This window comes from Ictidomys tridecemlineatus, chromosome 15 (genome assembly GCF_052094955.1).
Source record: "Ictidomys tridecemlineatus isolate mIctTri1 chromosome 15, mIctTri1.hap1, whole genome shotgun sequence".
NCBI lineage: Eukaryota > Metazoa > Chordata > Mammalia > Rodentia > Sciuridae > Ictidomys > Ictidomys tridecemlineatus.
In genome coordinates, this window is record NC_135491.1 from 1,770,590 (window position 1) to 1,791,513 (window position 20,924).

The following is a 20,924-nucleotide window of genomic DNA, read 5'->3' on the forward strand; positions in this document are numbered from 1 at the left end:
AGCCCACATTGTACTCCTCCATGCTTTTCCCAGTTGGTGGAGGAGCCCAAAGTGGAAGCCCACAGGGACGCCCCCAGACCCCAACATTCAGGGAAGCCCTCTCCTCCTGTGCAGACTGGAGGTGAAAGTGGCTGTCGGTTACAGAGGGAATGTCAGGTTTTGAGGGTGGTTTGATCATGGGAATCTGCGGACATGCCACTGAAAGAGTCAGGGGCCAGTTGTGTAGGTTCGGACATGTCCTCGCTCCGGAGAGCAGGTGTAAAAAGGTAGGAACTCATGGGTACTTGGGGAGAAGGGAGCCCGGATCCTGCGGGATGAGTCCTTGAGTTTTGCTCATTTTTCTTCTTTCTCTAGGATTCCTTGTCTCCATATTCACTGTGCTTTCATTTAGGAGTAGTTTTGCACATTGGGGCAGGGACTCCTGTGAGGACGCTGCCGAGTTGGGGGCCAAGTGCTGCGTCTTCTGTCCCACGTTCACTCTCCTCTCCTTTGGGGCTCTCCTATCAAGTGTTAGGCCCTGTCATCCTCCCTGTCTGGTCCTCTCTGCTTTTTGTCACCTTGGGTGACTTCTCGTGACCCGTCTTCCAGAGCACGACTCACCTGCCTCAGATGAGGGTAACACTGCCTGGGTTTCCTGGGGCTGCCAGAACACAGTGCCACCAACTCAGTGGCTCAGACCAGGGAGGTTGGTGACTCAGTCCCCGGGGCCCGGCTTCCAGAGTGGAGATGTGGGAAGCCGGGCTCCTTCCTTCGGAGGCCTGGGCGGGAGGTCTATCTGTGTCCACTAACTTCTGCTCCTTGACCTGCTTGGGCTTCTCGGTGGCATTCTCCCCTCGTCTGGGTCTGAATGTGCCCCTTGGGGAAAAGACGCCCACCTGTGTGGCATAGGGGCCCAGCACACTGCAGAAGGACCTCACCTGAAGTCGGATTGTGAACCATGGCCCTGTTTCCAACCCAGTTCACCCTCTGTGGTTCTGGGGGTAACGGCACCCACCTCTGACATCTGCAGGGGGTCACAGCCAGCCCTGAGGACATACTGCTGTAGTCTACATGCTATTGCAGGGGTCAGGGGAAGAGTCTGGAGTCTTGGTGGGGGGTGGTAGAAGCCTGTATGTGTCTGGGAGGGCATTTGACATGTGACTGTGGCAATCCGAACCCCATCTGAACCCCCTGTAAAAAGGGCCCCCAAACATAGCAGGAGGCCCCGCACCAGGATTGCAGTCTTTTGCAAGAGGTCCACCTCTGATCCTGATGCTCACTCCACATCAGGAAAAGTCCAGCCCGAGGCTCTCCCACAGCCTGGGAGGGCAGGCCCGTGCCTGCTGTGACTGCCACCGTCTTTGTGTGGCAGCTGGCTGTGCCAGAAGGCTGTCTGTCTGCCCGGGGAAGCTTCTCTGATGCTAACCCTGGGGCTCTGTAGGGCTCCCTCTGGGCACCGCCTGAGCTGGGTCGCAGGTAATGCGGGTGGACAGGAAGGCCAGCGCAGGTTGGTGTCCCAGTCACCACTGCTCTCATGCCCATGTCAGTGAGGAGAGGACAGGACGCAGTTGGGGGTCCCCAGCCCTCACCCAGGACCAGCACGAGGCTGTGCAAGGCCCTTTCCTCTGAGTAACTCGGCGCCACTCTGACATTGCCCTCAGGCTGTCTGATTCCTGGTCCTTCCTGGTCCCCATCTCTGAGCATCTTCCTCTCCGGCCTGGACGAGATGGCAGTGTCCTTCATTTCTGACTTCCGCCTCACCTGTTTCCTGGATGAGCTCAAGAAGAACGAGTTCCTGCAGTTCAAGCAGCTGCTCAAGCAGGAGACTGTGCAACGCGGCCTCCAGCCCATTCCCTGGGCGCAGGTGAAGAAGGCCAAGCGCCAGGACCTGGCGAGCTTGATGACCCAGCGCTATGGGGAACAGCCAGCGTGGGACCTGGCCCTCTGTATCTTCCCCAAGATCCACAGGAAGGACCTCTGTGACAAGGCCTCCAGGGAGAGCTCAGGTGAGTGGTGGGCTCCTTGGGAGAGCGCAGGGGGCTGGGGCGCACGGTCTCCAGGGGGAGCTGAGGTGGGGAGAACTGCCCAGGCTTGGGGAGCAGCCTCATCCCCACCTCAGGGGGAGAGAGGGCAGGTGGGCGTGGTCACCAGAAACCCACCCACAGCTGGGAAATGTCCTGGGCCCAGCTCCCCCCAGCACAGGGCTGTGACTGGGCGCAGACTGCAGCAGGTGACAGCTGCTGCACCTGGCACCTGGAGCCCAGGTTACCAGGTCAGGTGGGTCGGGTGTGGTCGGGGCCTTTTGGAAAGGCCCTGAGATGCGGGTCCTCCCAGGTTTGAGTGGATGGCCTGGGGGGGACTCCATTCATCAGGCAGAGGTGCAAGCAGGACAGCTGTGACCCCGGGTCTGCACAGCCCTGGAGGGCCAAGGGGGTGTTATGCATGGTCCTTTGCCTGGTCACTCGGGGGTCTCTGGAGTCTGCTGCGAGGTGCCCGGATGGGCTCTTCACACTGGTCCTGCATAGTGTCCCCGAGGTCCTGGCCTCTTGGCCAGCCGCCTTCCTCAGCTCCGGCTTTCCGGCTCTATCTGATTAAATGTGGTTTCCACGACAGGTGGTCTCCCCGCCTCCCCCAGGACCCCCATTGCACCCTCAGGATAAGGCTCTGTGCTTCTGTGACCTTGGTCCTTCAGGGAGCGACCTTGGTCCTTCCCTGACCTTGGTCCTTCAGGGAGTGACCTTGGTCTTGGCTGCCTTCCCCTGTGGAGTCCTTTGGAGCTCTCTCTTCCTAACCTGAGAGCTGGCCCAGCCATCCCTGCTAAATTCCTTGGTCTTCATTTGTGCACTTCCCGCTTTCCTGCGGCCCTCTGTGCCCTTTCAACCTCACCTGTCTGCCACCTGATGTCCCTCAGCATCCCAGCCTTTCCATGTCACCAGAGCCTGTGGCGACTGCAGAGCAGGACCCAGCCTCAGCTCAGCCTGAAGGGATTCTAGAAGGCGGAGCCCTTTTGTTGCTTGGCTTTTGATTGGGCACCACAGCCCAGAGGCAGGGTCCTGTCCCCACACAGAGCTCCAGCTTCCTCATGGGGAGGCCCCTCCCTGGTTTGGTGTGCATTCCACTCTCTTCAATTGGAAGCCAGCAGGGCTCTGCAGTTCCTTGCTCTCCTGGTAGAGATGAACAGGTGTGTGTGTGGGTCTGCAGCTGGCCTGGCAGGCCTTGACCCTCAGGGCTGTCTGGTTGGTGGTTTAGGCTGTGGCCACAGCCTGCAGGCCCTGAGGACATTGTTTCCCATAGGAGAGATTCGGGTTGAAGCCTTCAGGTTGTGCGGGGGTGGAACTCTGACGTGCTGTGTTTTTCTCTTGCCCTTGCTGACCAGCAAATGCCTATCGAGCTCACATACAGAAGAAGTTCATCCGAATGTGGTCCAGGGACGCCTTCACTGAGATCCCTGGCTGCTTTGACCAGACATTGACCCGTGAAGAGCATGAAAGTCTGAAAGAGTATTTTACTCCAAGGGTACCCAGGAGGCGTCACACGGTCGTCCTCCTTGGAATACCAAGAATAGGGAAAACGAGGTTCCTGATGAAGGTGATGCTGGCCTGGTCAGACGGTACCCTCTATCGGGACAAATTCTCTTTCATTTTCTACTTATGCTGCCGAGAACTGAAGCAGCTGAGGGTGACCAGCCTGGCCGGGCTCATCTGCAGAGAATGGCCCGATGACTCTGTCCCCTTGGCGGACATCGTGGCCCAACCAGAGAGGATCCTGTTCATCCTCGACAGCTTAGAGGAGCTGCGGTCCATCCTGATGGAGCCCGAGTCGGAGCTGTGCCGTGACTGGAGGGAGGAGCGTTCAGTGAAGACAGTGCTGAGCAGCCTGCTGAGGAGGAAGATTCTCCCAGAGTCGGCCCTGCTCCTTGCTGCCATACCCGGGTGCCCAGAAGCTCTGGAGAGCAAACTGGACCACCCAAACATGCAAGATCTCAGATCCTTCCAGGCCAGCCATGTGAAGCAGTATTTCTGCTGCTCCTTTGGAGACAGGGGCCGAGCCATGGCAGCCTTCAGCTGGGTGCAAAGCAATGAGCATCTCTTCACCATGTGCCACGTCCCCCTCCTCTGCTGGATGGTGTGCACCTCTCTGAAACAGGAGATGGAGCGCGGGAGGGACCTGGCAGCCACCTGCTGCAGGTCCAGCTCTGTGTTCCTGTCTTTCATGTTTCAAGCATTCATACCCAAGGGCGCTACTCGGCCCAGCCAGCAGGGCCAAGGCCTGCTGAAGGCGCTGTGTTCCCTGGCCGCGGAGGGCATGTGGACCGACACGTGGGTGTTTGGCGAAGAGGAGCTCAGGAGGAACGGGATTGCGGACACTGATACCACCACCTTGCTGGACCTCAGGCTCTTCCGGAAGTACAGCGAGTCCGGGAGCTCCTACTCCTTCATCCACGCGTGCATGCAGGAGTTCTGTGCAGCCATGTACTACCTGCTGGACAGCTCCCGCGACCACCCCAGCTGGGCCGTGAGGCCCATAGAGGCACTGCTGCTCACGTACTTCAGGAAAGACAGAGCCAGCTGGGTGTTCCTGGGCTGCTTCCTCTTTGGCCTTGTACATGGAAGTGAGCAGCAGAGGCTGGATGCCCTTCTTGGGATGCAGAGGTCGCGGGAGTTGGCGCCCCAGCTCCTGGGATGTCTGAGGATCCTGGTGGAGATCAAGGAGCCTGAGGAGCAGGTGGAGTTCCTGCTGCTCTTCTATGCCCTGTTCGAGATGCAGAGTGACGCCTTTGCCAGCCACCTCATGAGCAGCCTCCGCGAGGCCCACTTCCCCCTTCGGGAGAGGCCGGACTTGGCGGTTGCTGCCTACTGCCTAAAATACTGCTACAGCTTGAGGGAGCTCACTGTCTCAGTCCCAGAAATCTTTCCGGAAGAGGGGGGACCAGACCCCATGTGAGTCCCTGCCGTCACTTTCTTTCCACCCTTTTTCAGAATCTGTGTGGGTGCTCACAGGGGGTTGGTGACGGGGCGTTTCACGTGGATTGGGGTCACTGCCTGCCTTTTCTGTCCAGAAAGCTCCAGACTAGCCCTAAACTCCTCTTTACATGTATCTTTTTTTTTTATTATTAAATTAAAAAATAGTTACTTTTTGGGGCGGGGCTGGTGGCTCAGTGTTGGAGCCCTTGCTTGGCACAGGTGAGGTACTGAGTGTGATCCTTAGCAACACATTAAAAAAATAAAAAAAATGGTATTATCCATCTAGAACCCCAAAAAAGAATACATATGGACACATTCCCTTAATTGTACTTATCTCATTTTGACTTGGTGCTGAGCATCCAGCCCTGAGGCCCCCAGGTGCAGGGCAGGGCTCCACCGCTGAGCCCCAGCCCTGGGTCCCTCCTCCCAAGTCTTTCCATGGTGCTTGTGGATGGGGCACGTGTGCTCTCGGTGCACGGCAGCTCTCGTGGGGAGCCCGTGGCCTCGTCCCTGAGCCTGGCCTTTCCTAGCTGCATGGGTCTCCTCACCAAAGCAGCAATAAGGACTGTACTGAGGGAGGAGGCCGACTTCCCTGGGGCGCGATCCCTTTCTTTCCCTTCCAGGCCCTCACCAGGCTTCACGCTGGGTCACTCCCTGGGACCAGGCTCCAGATCCCTGTCCTCCCTTCTGCAGACTAGTGCTGCTGTATTCTGAAACTCCTGGTTGACTCTGTCAGCCACCAGGTGGACCCTCCTAGTGTGGTGCTGCAGGGAGGAAACGGGACACACAGGTCATGTCAGCCCACCAAGATGGCAGGGTCAGGATGGGGCCAGGGCCAAGTTGGAGGCCAGGAGATCTGGCGGGAGGCTGGCTCTGGCCTCCCGCCTCCTCTTTCCTCTAAGCAGCCTCCACTGGTAACAAGGGAGGTCTCCCACCCCAGGACCTAGGTGGCCTGGGTGGGCTATGGCCTTGCTGGGGGCTGTCCTGAGCTGAAGGATGCTCAGAGGCGTCCCTGGCCCTGCCCTGGTGTCAGGAGCCCCGGCCCTTGGGCAGCACAGGCCTGAAAGGCTGCAGCATGGCCAAGGTCCTGGGCGAGAAGTGACCCCAGGAGGAGAGCTGACCTCGTTCTCCCCCTCTTGGGGTCCAAGCAGCTGACACTTGCTCAGAGGCTGTGACTGCCTTGAGGTGACCTTGTGGAGAACCTGTCCTCTCCTGTTACAGGTCAAGCCGTACTCTCCTCTGGTGGCGCCAGATCTGCTCTGTGCTCACCACCAATGAGCACCTCCAGAAACTCCGGGTGGTGGACACCATCTTCGGCAAATGGACGCTGCTGATCCTGTGTTGTCAGCTGCAAGAGTCCACGTGCCCCGTGCAGAGGCTCGAGTGAGTTGAAGATGGGCCTGGGGCGTGGAGACTGCTGACCTCCCTGCCAGCCTGAGGAAGAGGCTGGACCCCAGGGAGGTGTCTCAGCCCAGAGCCCTGCTGCCCGGGAAGCTCTCCCTTGGTGGTCGGCCTGTATGTGCATTGTGGGTCCCAGAGGCCCCCTGGGCTCTGCTTCCCCTAGAAGAAGGAAGACCCCATGGCTTCCTCTAGTTCTGCCAACCACACCGTCTCCAAACGTGGCCTTTGGGGGAAAACCCACCCAGGCCCTTGGGTCGTGAAAGTGGCCGATGGGTCATTTATGGCGCAGGGGTGACCACAGCAGGCGTTCACGCTGCGCTGCTGGAGTTGGGTGGATCAGAATCATGCAGAGTCACCTTTGCTTTTGCAGGACAAGAAAAGTTTCCTTTTCCTGTGAGACCGGGATTTTCTTTGAGGTGTTCACCAGTAACCCAAACCTGCAACACCTGAGCATGACCTCCACCCAGCTCTCCCACGATGAGGTCTGGGTCCTCTGCAGTACCTTGTGCAACCCGGTGTGCAACCTTCAGGAGCTGCTGTGAGTGCTGCCCGCCAGCCTCGGGGTGGACTCCAGAGAAGACTGGGCTCCTTTCACGTGGGCATCTCTGTCCTATTTCCTGTCCCTTGGGAACAGAATTCTGGTCTCCAGAAATCGAGACCAGGACAGGGAAGTTAGTTTCTAAATCGAGTCGGGCACTTTGCAAAACCCCACTTCAGCTGTGGCACAGTCTGGGCACAACGTAACCCAGGAGAAGTGCTTCTGGTGTTGGTGGCTCAGTTTGGGGAGAGAGGGACACTGGGACATTTAGGGCAGGACCCCCTAAGGCCTGAGAAGTGGAAACTTCCCTCAATGGACAAAAAACCTTTGGTTACAATCTCCGATCCATGCGATTGGCCTACAACCCCAGGTAACCTTTTGGACAAATCTCCAATATTGGTGGTGGAAAGAGTCTAACTCAGGAGTGGACCACAGGGTTTCATTCTGAGGTTTCAAGATGGGAAGACTGGTGTTAGAGGCCTGGTGGTGCTCACCTCTGGTGATGGGCGGAGGCAGGAGAGGCTGGATAGTGACCAGGAAGGCCTGGAGGCCCGTCATGTCACCTGGACTTCCTGGGGAGGGTTTCTTGGCCAGCCCCTGGCCTCTCTCCCGGAAACTGTGTGCTCTCTTTCTGCTTCAAGCATTTTTAATCAAATAAGGACTCATCCTCTTTGCTCTCTGGTGCCCACAACTTCAGGTCCTTTTTTTAATTTTGGTGTGGGGAATGAGCCCAGGGGCACTTAACCTCCAAGCCACGCCCCCGGTGTTAGGGCCTCAATAAGCTGCTGAGGGTGGCTCTGAATTCGAGGTCCTCCGGCCTCAGCCTCCCTAGCCCCTGGGACTCTGGCGTTGGGGGGCCCTCACCGTGCCCAGTGATGTTCACACACTTCCGACAGCTCTTTCTCTGCTGTTTTTCTGGGAACTCCTCTCGCGAGCTTGAAGACCCAGATCCGTTTCCTGATAACAGCTTGGTCGGCATACACTACGCACCCTGAAACCCCGAGCTTTGAAAAGTGAATCTAGAGGTCTTAGCAGAGGCTCAGGGGTGTGCAGCCATGACAACCTTCTGATTCTGGAAGGTCTGCGGGACCTAGGAGGAGACCCTACCCACGAGCGCATGCCCGTCCTCTGGTGTCCATCCCCGGGACCCACGGACGCGCTTCAGGGTTGATGGAACTTCGTGTTCTGCACGTCGTGTCTCCGTCGACTCACTGCCTGGGATCCTTCAGGAACAGCTTGAGTCCCTGAGCGCAAGGTTGCCACGCTGCCCTCCCTGTTGCCCCGTCCGTGCCTCAGTCCTTTCCTGGCTGAGTCCGAGGCCCCTGCCGGGACCTGCTGCCTAGTTTCTGGTCTGCCCTGGACAGTGGTAAGGTTGCTCTTGCCTTTGGCTGTGCTGCTGTTGCCATGGCCTGCCCTGGGGGCGTGACGCCCTCCCATGCTGTCCTGCTTTCTCCTGGGCGTCTGTGTGTCTCCTTGGAGGGACGTCCACCCTCGCCCGAGCATTCGCTTTTGGAGCGAGTGGTCTCTGTTGCGCAGTCCAGAGGGTTCCTCTGCGTTGTGGGTGCAGGCTTCGCGATGTGGGAGCCGAGCCGTCTGGTTGGCACACAGCCCCGCTCTGTACGGTCTCAGGGACCACCTCTTGTTTCTGTGCTCTCCTGTGTGTTTTGTGTAGCCTGTGAGAGACCATCGCCTACCCCAAGGTCTCAGATCATTTTCTGAACTTTTTCGTTGTTGGGAAGTTTGGTCTAATGTGTTCTCCTTGTTGATGGGCTTTTACTTTTAGGTGGCGCTGAGATTCAAACCCAGAACCTCACACATGATAGGCAAAGGCTCTACCCCTGAGCTGCAACCCCAGCCCTATCATTTAGACTCTGAGGTTTCAATCTGTGATCCATTTTGAATTAATTTGGAGGTAGGGTATGATGTGGGCCAAATCCTATTGTTTTCACTTCTTGAAAATATCTTGAAGCCACAGGCATCTTTAGACCCAGGAGCTGCTGCAGAATCACCCTGGGGAAATGTCAGGGCTGTGGTCAGAGTCTTGGCGTTCATACCTGCATTGACGTGCACCTGTGTAGGCTGTGAATGTGTCCATTCTGTCATTCAGGGCTTAGTGCATGTGTGTGCCCATGTGCAGGGATAGCCCCCGAGATGGGAGTCACGACTACAGTCAGAGACCCCCCCTCAGGCTCAACTCCTCCGTGGGATGCTATCTAGGAGACATCACCTATGCTGGGGAGGAGGGTGGCACTCTCCCTGAGCAACGCCAACCCCACCCTAGTGGGACAGTAGTTGGAAAGGGGACGTGCTGGGGACAGCATCCTGAGTCCTCCAGGAAGACTGCCTGGTGTGGTGGGAGGCACAGGTTGGGGAGCAGGAGGGGCCTTGCAGGACAAGGATCCTGTGTGGGGCTGCCCTGGGGTCGGGGAAGTGACTTGGTGGGTAAGCACAGAGTGACTGAGTCTGGGCCAGGCTGTGCAGACGGGGGCTGGGGTGATGACAGGATTCCCCAGGAGGCTCTGTGAAGGACAGGCCCTGGCAGGACTAGCACCAGGGGCCAGTCCAGGCAGGGAAGCCCAGAGCATGTGGTGTCTCCTCCCTGCAGGCTTCAGGACTCGGGCCTCTCTGCTCCGGATTGCAAGGCCTTGGCCTCGATGCTGGAGATAAACAGGAAGCTGACGTTGCTGGACCTCAGTGATAACAAGCTCGCTGAGGGTGTGCCCACACTGTGCGCGGCCTTGCGCCACTCAGACTGCACCCTGCAAACGCTGGTGTAAGTGGACTGGGGTGGGCAAGGGGCACGCAGGATCCCGGGTCTCTGCGCTCTGTCCACCAGCTGAGACCGCAGCAGGGCTTCAGGGCACCAGCTGAGGCTCCACGGCTCGAGGTCCAGGGTCTGCTGCTCTCCTGCAGTCAGTGGGCCTCCCGGCTGCGGGCTGCCCCTCTCTGAACGGGAGTAGAAGCGGCCCCTGTGGGGACCCCGCTGCCACCTCTGCTCTGTTCTTTCCTGTACCCCTGGCTCTCCCAAAGTGGCAGAGCGTTCCTGTAAGAAGCCATTAGAACCTGTTAGGATTCTCCAGAACCTGACAAGCTGAGGATCTGGTACCTGAGATGACCCATGCCCGTCACCCTGTTTGTCACCAGTGCTTTGGGCAACAGCCTCAGGGGGCAGAAGGCTTGTCCCAGGGCGGGGTGAGATGCAGAGTCAACTAGAACTGACAGATTCTCGCATCTGAGCTGTGCCTCTCACCCCTGGTTTTCTCATGAGGCTCTGTGTGGGTTTGGTTCCTCCTGCTTGTCTCATGTGGGTAGGGAGCAGTCAAAGGGGAGATTGGGTCCCACTGAGTTCATACACAGGACCACAGAAAGACCACCTTGAGCGTGCAGGTGAGCCATCCTTGGGACCTGGGCCCTCACATGACCTGCTGTCCCCTGCCTCCCCCGCAGGATGGCCGGCTGCCAGCTCAATAAGAACTCCTGCCCACACTTCTCTGAGGTTCTCCTGAGCAATGCAAACCTGAGCCATCTGGACCTCAGCAGCAACCCCCTGATGGACGATGGAGTGGCACAGCTGTGTGAGGCCCTGCGACAGCCCACCTGCCGCCTGCAGACACTGAGGTAGGCCGTGGAGGGTGGCCTGGTGGCCAGGCCCTGCCCCTGGCTGGGGAGGCACCCTGCTCAGGAAGGACAGTGTCCGTGCCTTTCCCAGGAAGGCTGAAGGCTCTCAGGCTGAGGTTCGGGTAGAGATGCTCCTGTGAACCTCAGATGCATATATTGGGGCAGGTCCTTCAGGGGCGTAGGCATGGTGACCCAGGGAAGGGCCCTGTGGTGGGCAGAGCATCGACCTAGATGACGCGTGAGGTTCTCCCCAAATCCTTCAGACTGGATTAAAAATCAAGAATCCCAAACCATTGTGGGCCAGACCCCAGTAAAAATCCATGGAACAATCTTCTGTGCGGGCAGATGATGGGGGACCTCAGCTGTGACCTTGACATTCTCCAAATAGATCTTCCAAGGTCAATAAATTCAACCCACTGAAAAGAACCTAAGCTCCAAGGAGATCAGGAAGAGTGGCGAGAAGACAAGAGAGAGGTCCCCCAACCTCAGACTCGTGGGTCAAACCCTTGCGTGTTCTGCTTCAACAAAAGATCACCTTTCAACTCTGAGGAACAGGGACCCCGTGGACTAGCAGATACTGGAACACCTAGAGATGAGGGTCTGTGTTCACCTCATAGATGCTTTGCGCAGTGGGTTAGAACTAATGGAAGAAAGAGTGGCCAACGATGGGGACACGTGCCCAAGAGGTACCGGGGACTGAACCCAGGGGTGCTCAGCCACGGAACTACACCCCAGTCCTCTTCTAAAACTTGTTCTTGACCAAGAGCAGGGACTTTCTAAATTGACGACGGTCTTGCCAAATAGCCGAGGCTGGCCTCAAACTTGGGATCTTCCTGCCTTGGTCTCCCAGACCCCTAGGGTTACAGGCGTGAGCCAGTGTGCCCAGCTCAACATTGTCTCAATTGCCAAACCACAGAGATGCAGGGAACAGGAGAGAAGTAAAGAAGCAGGTGGCACCGACAGCCGAAAGGGCCAGAAGAGTGTAAGTTCGTTGCTGCTCTCTGCAGAGGGCCACTTGTGTCCACCTTCTCCCGCAGAGTGTGGTGCCGGCCCTGCATGCTGTGTGAAATGTTGGAGTTGCAGTACACAAAGGTGAAATTGAGCAGGGAAGTTGAATCAGTTGACTAGCTGGATCCCGTGGTGGCACACTCTCCTCATCCAAGCGGCTCAGGAGGCTCGAGGATCAGGAGTTGATCAGCAACTGAGCGAGGCCTTAAGCACTCAGTGAGACCCCGTCTCTAAATAAGAAGGGCTGGGGAAGTGGCTGAGTGGTTAACCACTTGGGGGTTCAGTGTCAAGTCCCAAACCAGTTAATGCAGCTTACTTACCCGTGTATCAAGTGCTATGGCTCCAGTATGTAATCCACACAAGAATCAGTGAGGCTCTGTACATTTCTGTCCTGAGACTCTACCTGGCTTACACTCTGGCGCATCTCGGGACAGAGGAGCTGCCGTCCAGTGCTCAGCTGCAGGGAAGCAGGAAAGCTTCCAAACCATGCACACAACGAGATCAGCCGCCCAGTGTGGCTTAGAAAGAAGCCTGCACCAGCGACTCTCACTAAACCCTCATGGAAGAGCAGTTTTGTCAGAGTCCTTGTAGATGGCAAAGAGAAGAGAGCCCCACACGGACACTGGAGGACATGGTAGTCCTGACAGCAGCGACAGCTGGAAGGTGGGAAAGGACAAGTGCTGTGTAGTGCTGTCCGTGAAATGCAGAGGCACTAAGGAGCCCTGCAGTAAGCGAATTCCAAAACTCTGTTGAGGGAATTGTCCCAGCATCAGAAAGGTCAGGGGGAGGGTGGGGCTAGCAGACAGAGTTTAGGCTGGGCAGCTGCAGGGCCCTGGGCCCTTCCCCACCTCCCAAAGGAGATGCTTAGAAAAGTAAAAATCTGCCTAAAAGACAAAGTCGGCATTCAGAACTTTCCCTTTAGTATAACTCTAGGAAAATTATGATCTTTTAGGTACTTCCGCGACCTGGTGAAGGAAGACGTTCATTATGAAATCTAACTGTGCAGGTCCTCGGGGTTCAGGCTGTGGTACTTGGCCTCTGTCCTGATGCCTCTTGAATGTTGCAGTGTACCCCCTGAGAGCAGTACAGCTGTCCCCAGGGCCCCAGGCTTCGGTCACCTCCAAACCTCATTTCTGCTTCTTGGTTCTTCAAAGAAGGGGACCATCACACTCTCCTCCAGGACATGCTTGTAATGGTTCTTAGTTCTGGTTCTTCTCTTCCTGCGCCTAGTCTATACTGAGCCTTTTTGGCCTCCTCCAGGCCTCGGGAGGTGCCTGGGATAACAGGTCTCTGTGCTGGCTGTTGCCTTACAGTTTGCAGAGGTGCGGGATCACTCTGAAGATCTGTCGGGTCCTGGCTCTTGTCCTTGAGAGCAACCCAAACCTGAGAAGCCTGGATGTCGGGGGCAACAACATAGGAGATATCGGCATGGCGTTCCTGAGCGGAGGTGTGCTGCACCCCCACTGCGGCTTACAGGAACTCAGGTGGGTGCTGGGAAGCTGCGGGTGCATCCTCACGGTGGCAGAAGGACAGGCTGATGGGCAGGAGGAGACTGAGGGCAGCCGCACCAGCCTGCTGCTGGTGCACATCCATCCACCCCACTGCCTTGGTTGGGAATGGCTGGTCTCCCTGGGCTGTCGGGCAGGCTGGCTGGCAGCTGGGGACGACCCTGAGGCAGCCCACATCTCATTTAATGCTTAGTCTGGCCTCTGACACAGCATCCACATGTGCTCATCAGCCTGCGCTAGCAAAGTGCACAGACCAAGAGAAGTTCTGGAGGCCGGGAGTCCCAGCTCAAGGTGCCCAGGGCCTGGTTCCTTCTCAGGGCCTGCAGGGAGGATGGCTCCAGGCTGCTCCTTGGCTCCCGGTGCCGCCTCCTCCCTGTCCGCAGTCTTCCCTCTGGGCCTGTGGGCGCCTGGACTTCCTGTTCCTGCAGGGACACCAGTTGGAGCCCACTGGGGTCCCCCTCAGTGCCTCCACAAAGACTCCAGTGCCGTCACACCTGGGCTGGGGTTTCAACACGGGCCCTCTGAGGGACACAGTGCAGCCCTGAGCAGCGCCTTGGGGTTCCACGAGATCAGGAGGTGTACCAGGCTGGTGTGTTGGGTCCCCCGTCCTCCCAGTGGCTAGGGAGCCTGAGGCAGGAGGATCACAAGTTCAAGGCCAGCCTCGGCAACTCTGGAGAAGTTCTCTCCAAGTAGAAGGGGCGGGGGATGTGGGGCAGAGGTAGAGCGACCTCGGGTTGGACAACCAGTGCAAGAGGGAGAGACACCTAGCAGGCATCCGAGGGGAGGCCCAGAACTGCAGAACCTTGCTTCCAGGGTGCCAGGTTACTACTCAGAGTGAGGTTCTCGGCCCTGGTCCCTGTCCAAGGGCTGGGGAAAGGACTCTATCACAGAGGACGGGGGAGGCCCAGGGGCTGCCGAGTGAGCCTGGGTGGTCTGGCTGGAACCACCCAGGGCCACTCCTCACATCCTCTCTGTTGCAGCCTGGATTCCTGCCAATTGACCAGAGCTTGCTGTGAGGACCTGGCTTCTGTCATTGCCCACAGTCAGACTCTGCATGAACTGGACGTGACTGGCAACGCCCTCAGCCCCCGTGGCGTGATGCTGTTGTGCGAGGCCGCGAGGGGGCCTAGGTGTGTCTTGCGCAAGCTCAGGTGAGCTGCAACTGCGGTGCGTGCCCTGTGATGTGGCCAGGCACTGCATCCCAAATCATAACTAGAACTTTACACTCATGCGGATGGAGGGGTGACCTACAATGCTTGGCTTTTCAGTGGTGCAAAAAGGCACCCGTGCACACGGTTCCCCCTCTCAGTGCAGAGTTCAGCAATATGTGAGGCGTCCTGTCCGCTATTACCCAGGAAGCTGGGTGCTGGGTGATTGCCCGGCCGTAGGTGAGCTAGGTGGAGTGTGGGGTTCAGTGGGTCAGGCTGTGAGGTGTGTGTGTGTGTGTGTGTGTCTGACAACCTCTTCAGCCTGCCGTGGGGTCGTAGCCTTTTCGCTGCTGTGATTAGAACACCTGACAGAGCAACCGCAGAGGAGGAAAAGTCCATTTTGGGGCTCACGGTTGCAGAGGTCTCAGTCCCTAGAAGGCCAGCTCCCGTGGTCGGGGCTCGAGGTGAGGCAGGGCATCATGGCGGAGGAGAGTGGCTGAGGGAAGCCCCGCACGGCAGGGTGACCAGGAGGCAGAGACGCCCCTCTCCGGACACCAACATCTACCCCAAAGGCAGGACCCCGAAGGCCCCGTCCTCCAGCCTCACCCTTGGCCCCAGTCACCACTCTGTTAACCCACGGGGCCGAATGCACTGAGTGGGTTGAGGCTCCCACAAGCCAATCATTTCTCCTCGGACCTTCTTTCACTGTCTCACACGTGAGCTTCTGGGGGACACCTCACATCCGAACCTACACACTGGCTGATCAATGCCATCCCACCGTGACCTGAGAAGGAGCTGTATTTACAAACAGAACTTCATATTTGGAAACATATTTGTAAGTTATGTTAATATAGACCTGGATTATACAAAGGTGTAATGTATGTTGATTTGTGCCATTGACAGTTATGAATACGCCATTCCCGTTGCACTACATAATTCACTAGTAAACACATTAGGAACAGTGTAATGGGATACACCATTGACACATCACTCTTCTCCACCCTCAGGACCAAAGCAATCCCAGGCAGCTATCGGCCCCCGGCTTCTAGAAAGGAGCCCGTGGACTTAGAACTGTAGCCCCCCGCCCCAGTGCGCAGTGTTCCTCCTGTGGGGACGTGGTGCCTAGTGTGCAGTGTGTCCTCGCACTGTGGGGGACCCTTGGGTGCTGGGCCCGTGGCTCTCCCTCCAGACGTTGGGGAGCCATCCAGAGTGTCGAGTGCGGGGGGGCGATGTCGATGGTGGACGGACTTGGCTGTGTGTCCTGAGCCTTGGGGGTCTGCATCTCAGTTCTGGCCCCATGTGTCCAGCTCGAGGCCTGGGCAAAGCTCTTGTCCTCTCCAATTACCATCTTCTCTCTGCCAAGTAGCAGTAATGGCATGAGGCGGGCTTGAGGATGTGCGTCCAGTGACCCAGGTACGTTGGAACTCAATGGCCAGCACTGCTCTCTTCCCACTCCCTGGAGCGTCTTGCCAAGATGCGCATTGAGGGGACAGTACATGGGGACGGGGTTTACGCCAGGGAGTGGCATATGGAGGCATCTCAAACAGGAGACACATGTGTCCACAGAAGACGCAGGACACGGGGGCCCCGAGCCTGTCATATCCGAGTCAGTGTGTCGTAGGGTGCAGGCGGGGCCCAGAGAATCACTGGGCCTCGGGTCCTGCCTACACCGCGTCTGGTCACTGGCTCAGCTGACGAGGTTCAGCGTCTTGCTCCCCAGTCGTGGGGATGTGGAGTCCTCGGGGTGGCTCTGAAAATGGAACAAGATGTGGTGGGACACCCAGGCCACAGAAATTGTTACCATTTTGTCTCTGTAAAGCATAACTCCAACTCCATTGGCTTCTCGCCCCCAAACCCCGGGTCTGTGTGTGCCTGTGTGTACGTGTGGGTGTGCGCGTGTCCGTGTACTGGGGCTTCCCACAGCAACACTGGTCAGTGGCGTCTAACTGGCAGCCTGAGATCGGATGTGGTCCAGTGGAGAGTTGACGTCACAGAAATTGGCCAAGCGACAACTGGGGTTTGGGAGGGTGGAGTCCAGGTGTTGAACTCTCACCAGCCACCTCCGCTCATCACGGGGCGTCTGTCCCTTGGAGCATCCCAGGATCTCTGTGCTCTGCCTGGAGGAAGTGAGGGACCAAGGTGAGATTTTCAGTGTGACTGACACAGGGCTGTTTTCTGTTCTGCAGAATGAGCAGGCCTTCGCCAGAGGAAGCTTTTTGGTTCGACTTCTGTCGGGACAACCCACCTCCCTGTGTGATCTACGTGGATTAGTGATGGAGCACCCATGGGGATCCAGGCTGCAAGCCCATCCCTGCCACCCTGATTCCCACCCCCTCCTGGGGACAAGTGCAGGGGACAGCGGTGCCTGGCACAGAGGTGTCCCCTCCCTGAGGCACTGAGCTCCTTCCCTTGTGTCCTGCAGGGTATGGTCTTTAATTTGTTCTGTGGCCTTGGAGAAGAGCTGAAAGGATAGAAGATTTAGTGAAATGCTCTGTCTCCAAGGACGTTTTCAAAACCCAATAAACTATCCTATCTCAAAGCACTTGGGAAAACCCTGAGATGGAATTTGTCACTGGGGAATGACAAGCAGGAGTGCGGGTTACACATGGCCGCCTCTCAGGTGACTTGGGAGGGTGCTGGCCACACTGACCGCCTTCCTGACAGTTCTTCTTGGTCTAGGGGCTCTTTTCTGCTCTCCTGACAAAGGCTTTCTGCAAACGCATTTCCACACAGTCCTTCCACCTCACACTGCAAGTGGAGGCAAACGGAGCCTGTCCCTCCCTGTCCCTGAGCTGCAGGCAGCCCTGTCATGAGATGGGTGCACAGCCTCCAGCACCTGTCCTGTGCTCAGCTGCGTCCATGCCTTACCAAGACCACGCTGGGGACACTATGCTGCAAGCCCCCTTCACTGTTAGTGTGTCCTGTGAGCACAGATGTGCACTTCAAAATGGTGCACACCTGTCCTCCCAGGGACTCGGGAAGCTGAGGCAAGAGGCTGGAGAGTTCAAGGCCAGCCTCAGCAGGTTGGCAGGACCCTGTCTCAACAGCCAAAAGGGATGTTGTGCCTATTGTTCCACAATCAAGGGTTGAGGCTGAGGATTGGGAGAGTAGAATGTCCCTCTTAAGTGGAGAACACCCAGGACTCCCCACCCCAGGGTGACAGGTGACAAGAACTTGTTCTCCCAGCTCCCTTAACTGTTCCTGGAGTGCCTGTTCTGCCCTGGGGCACAGTGACCCCTCTGTCCCAACAGACCCTTCCCCAGCTGGAGGTCAGGGGAAAGCGGGAGGACAGTGCTGACCACGGAGCTCCTGAGCTTCAGACGTCCACCCTCCGGGCAGCGAGTCCCAAGAGCATGGAGTGAGGGAGCCCGTGACCACCTGGGGAGCTGGGTGCACAGGGCCCGCCACACAGCAGGCCTTGCCTGGGACTTGGTTCCTGCAAAGGCTGAGGGGCGAGGAGAATGTACCTGGCTGTGAGAAGAGGAGCTGGGAGGGCCCGGGTGACGGGCGAAGCCCAGCAGCTATGGCCCTGGCGGGTGCCGTCCTGGGCTGGCCCTCCCCAGCACAGCTCCTGTTACTCCTGGAATCCACCCCTAGGTCTCTAGCCAGATCTCTGCCCCACAAAACTCTAAAAGGGAATAAAATTGGAATAACAGAACATAATTCATTCATCCCAAAGAAAGCCATGCTGCAAGTTCCAGTGTCCTCCTTGATAGGAAGAAAACAATCCCCAATTCACATGTCACCCTAAGAGAACACGCAAAGCCAACCTGAGCAGAAAGAAGGAAGCCCAGAGAGCCGGCAGAGGCTGGCTTCAGAGCACTGGTTGGCCAAGTGCTGGTGCTGCAGGGAACAGACCTGAGGACCAGGGAACAGAAGAGGCCCCCGAGGTGCAGGCACCTGCACAACCAGTTTCCAACAGGTCAAGAGCAGAGTGGGGCAGGGGCGGCCTCTGCCAGAAAGGCTGCTGGGGACAGGAAGGAAGTGAGACCCTCAGCTCCCACCCAGGACACCAATCAGCTCAGTGTGGAGGGAGGCATCAATGGAAGGCCCACAGCTGACATTTGCAGAGGCACATGCAGGGCCAAGCGCCTGACTGTTGAGAGCCACAGCCAAAGGGGCCCCAGCAAACTTCCAGCTGCCAGCAAGCTTCAGACTGCCCCAGCAACATCTAGCTGATTGGCTCCTCTGCGGTGATGTTCATTGGGCTGTTTCCCTGCCCTTCAGACTGCCAGCTGATGATTGGCTCACAGCTGCCCCAGCAACATCTAGCTGATTGGCTCCTCCACGGAGCTGCTCATTGGGTGACTTCTTTGGCTCTGCCCACGCAACCCAGCCAATCAGCCTCAAGAGGAGGAGGATTGTGGGAGGTTGAGAGGCTGGTGTGGGGGAGAGAGGCTTGTGGAAGCCGGTGGTGGCAGTTGGGCTCTGAGGGTTTTTCCCTGGAGCTGTTTTGTTTGGCGTTTGTAGTTCTAAAAATAAAGTTAGTTTCTTTTTGACAAGTGGCTCCTGATTTGTGCCAAGCCAGACTTCGGCATTTGGTGGCTCGCACGGGGAGCAACTGAGGGTAAGTAAACTGCTCGCCCCTGAGGGCAGGGCGAGAGGATGGGGAGCCATTCTAAGTCTCCTCTTTTGTTTTGCTTCGTTTTTGTTTTAACTTTCCTGTCCCTGGAGATGAGTAAGAGGGAAGAAAAACCACTCACATCTGAGGAAAAACTATTTGCGTTTGAGGAACAGATAGGGAGAAAGGACGGATACATATGTCAGGAGGATAGAAAGGCTGTTATAATGATTTTGTGTGGTTCCCTTTTTATTGGATTCTGTCTCGGTTTTGTTTGGCGTCATCTTGTTGGGTTGTATTATAGTAGAAATACGGGATCAGCAATTAGTAAAAAACAAACCGAAAGAGTGTTAAGTAAATTGTTAGAGGAAGGAGGCTTCCCAGTAAAATCAAGAGCAGTCAGGGCATACGTTGATACAATACAAAAATATAGCCCATGGCTTTTTAAGGAGGGGTTGTTAGATATATCACAATGGAACCATCATGGTGAAGATTTAAAAAGAATAGAAAAGAACAACCCGGGGACTCTGCCAGTTGGCACATTGTCATTGTGGACGTTGGTATCTAGTTTGCTTAGTCCAAAGCCTTCAGTTCAGACAGAGGTAGAGGAAGAAGAAGACATATTGATTCAAGTAGAAGAGGAAGTCTCTCAAGTTAGTCAGACAGAGGAAAAGATTCAAGTAAAAGCTCGAGCTAGTCAGAAAGAGGAAAAGATTCAAGTAAAAGAGAAGGTCTTTCGAGATAGTGAGACAGAGGAAGGAAGTTTAGAGCAGAAAAATCTATCAGGGGAAAAGTTAAAACAGGTGACTGCTAATAAGACCCTTTTGTTAGAGAGCGTAAGTGTCCAACCAACAGCACCGCCTCTACAGGAGACTGCTACTAACAGCATTCTATCACCAGAGGGCGTAAGTGTTCAACCAACAGCGCCACCTCTACAGGAGACTGCTACTAACAGCACTCTATCACCAGAGGGCATAAGTGTCCAATCAACAGCACCACCTCCATATGCTAAGAGACTCCCAACCCCCGCAGTTGATAGTTTGGATCCTGAGACAGGATCTCAAGTATGCCCTGTATTTGAGGTAGGAGGGCAGCGAACTTACCAGGGTTTAAATTTCAAATCAGTGAAGGAGCTAAAAGAGGCTGTAGCAACCTATGGTCCTCAAGCACCCTTCACTGTAAGCTTGGTCGAATCCATTACCAACTTAAGCATGACGCCAGCAGATTGGGCTAGTTTGTGTAAAGCTGTGCTAAATGGAGGACAATACCTGTTATGGAAGGTTGCCAATGAGGAATTTTGCAAGGAGACGGCTAGTCGAAATGCAGCAGCTGGTTATCCTCAGAGAAATCTAGATATGTTGTTAGGAAAGGGACCTTATGAGGATCGGCAGCAACAACTTGCATATGATCCTGGTGTATATTTACAAATTGCTGTAGATGCAGTTAGGGCATGGAAGTCTTTACAAGAACCTGGAGGTTTACAAGGTCAATTATCTAAGATAATACAAGGAGCTAATGAACCTTACGCTGAATTTGTAGATAGGCTTATTCAAACAGCTACCAGAGTTTTTGGGAATACAGAACAAGCAATGCCATTTATAAAACAACTGGCTTATGACCAAGCGAATCGTTGGTGTAGAGATATCATTAGACCATGGAAACATGAAGATTTAAACACATATATTAAATTATGTAGAGACATTAATGAACAAGGGCAAATTGTGGCAGCTGCAGTAAAACAAGCTTTAGATGCCAGAGACATTAATGAACAAGGGCAAATTGTGGCAGCTGCAGTAAAACAGGCTTTAGATGCCAGAGACATTAATGAACAAGGGCAAATTGTGGCAGCTGCAGTAAAACAGGTTTTAGATGCCAGAGACATTAATGAACAAGGGCAAATTGTGGCAGCTGCAGTAAAACAGGCTTTAGATGCCAGGCCAAGAACATGCTACAATTGTCAACAAACAGGACATTTTAAAAGGAATTGCCCCATAGGAGGAGGGTTTAACAAAACTAGGTATCAAACAAGTAGAATACCGGGTATTTGCCCACGATGCCGTAGAGGGAGACATTGGGCTAATGAATGCCGTTCTCAAACCACCATAGAGGGTACTCCATTATATTGGGCTAATGAATACCATCCTCAAACCACCATAGAGGGTACTCCATTATCAAAAAACGAACAAGGACAAGGTGTTT

General features: G+C 55.9%; 1 protein-coding gene across 1 annotated transcript; it reads left to right on the forward strand.

The window, feature by feature from the left end:
* The first annotated feature begins 1,690 nt into the window (after window positions 1–1,690).
* LOC144370676 (NACHT, LRR and PYD domains-containing protein 4-like) lies at window positions 1,691–16,706 on the forward strand. The gene is made up of 9 exons (XM_078031382.1): window positions 1,691–1,985; window positions 3,356–4,919; window positions 6,165–6,326; window positions 6,715–6,882; window positions 9,488–9,655; window positions 10,330–10,500; window positions 12,822–12,992; window positions 13,997–14,167; window positions 16,351–16,706. Exons 1-9 carry the CDS (start codon window positions 1,706–1,708, stop codon window positions 16,433–16,435), a joined length of 2,940 nt encoding a protein of 979 aa, XP_077887508.1. The 5' UTR covers window positions 1,691–1,705; the 3' UTR covers window positions 16,436–16,706.
* Window positions 16,707–20,924: the final 4,218 nt, after the last annotated feature.

What these genes read in the sequence shown, in the direction of transcription:
- LOC144370676 (XM_078031382.1), top strand. Translation starts at nt 1,706, where the DNA reads ATGGCAGTGTCCTTCATTTCTGACTTCCGCCTCACCTGTTTCCTGGAT. An exon ending in TGCCCCGTGCAGAGGCTCGA is followed by an intron (nt 6,327 to 6,714) that starts GTGAGTTGAAGA and finishes TTGCTTTTGCAG; the next exon opens with GACAAGAAAAGTTTCCTTTT. An exon ending in TGCCGCCTGCAGACACTGAG is followed by an intron (nt 10,501 to 12,821) that starts GTAGGCCGTGGA and finishes GTTGCCTTACAG; the next exon opens with TTTGCAGAGGTGCGGGATCA.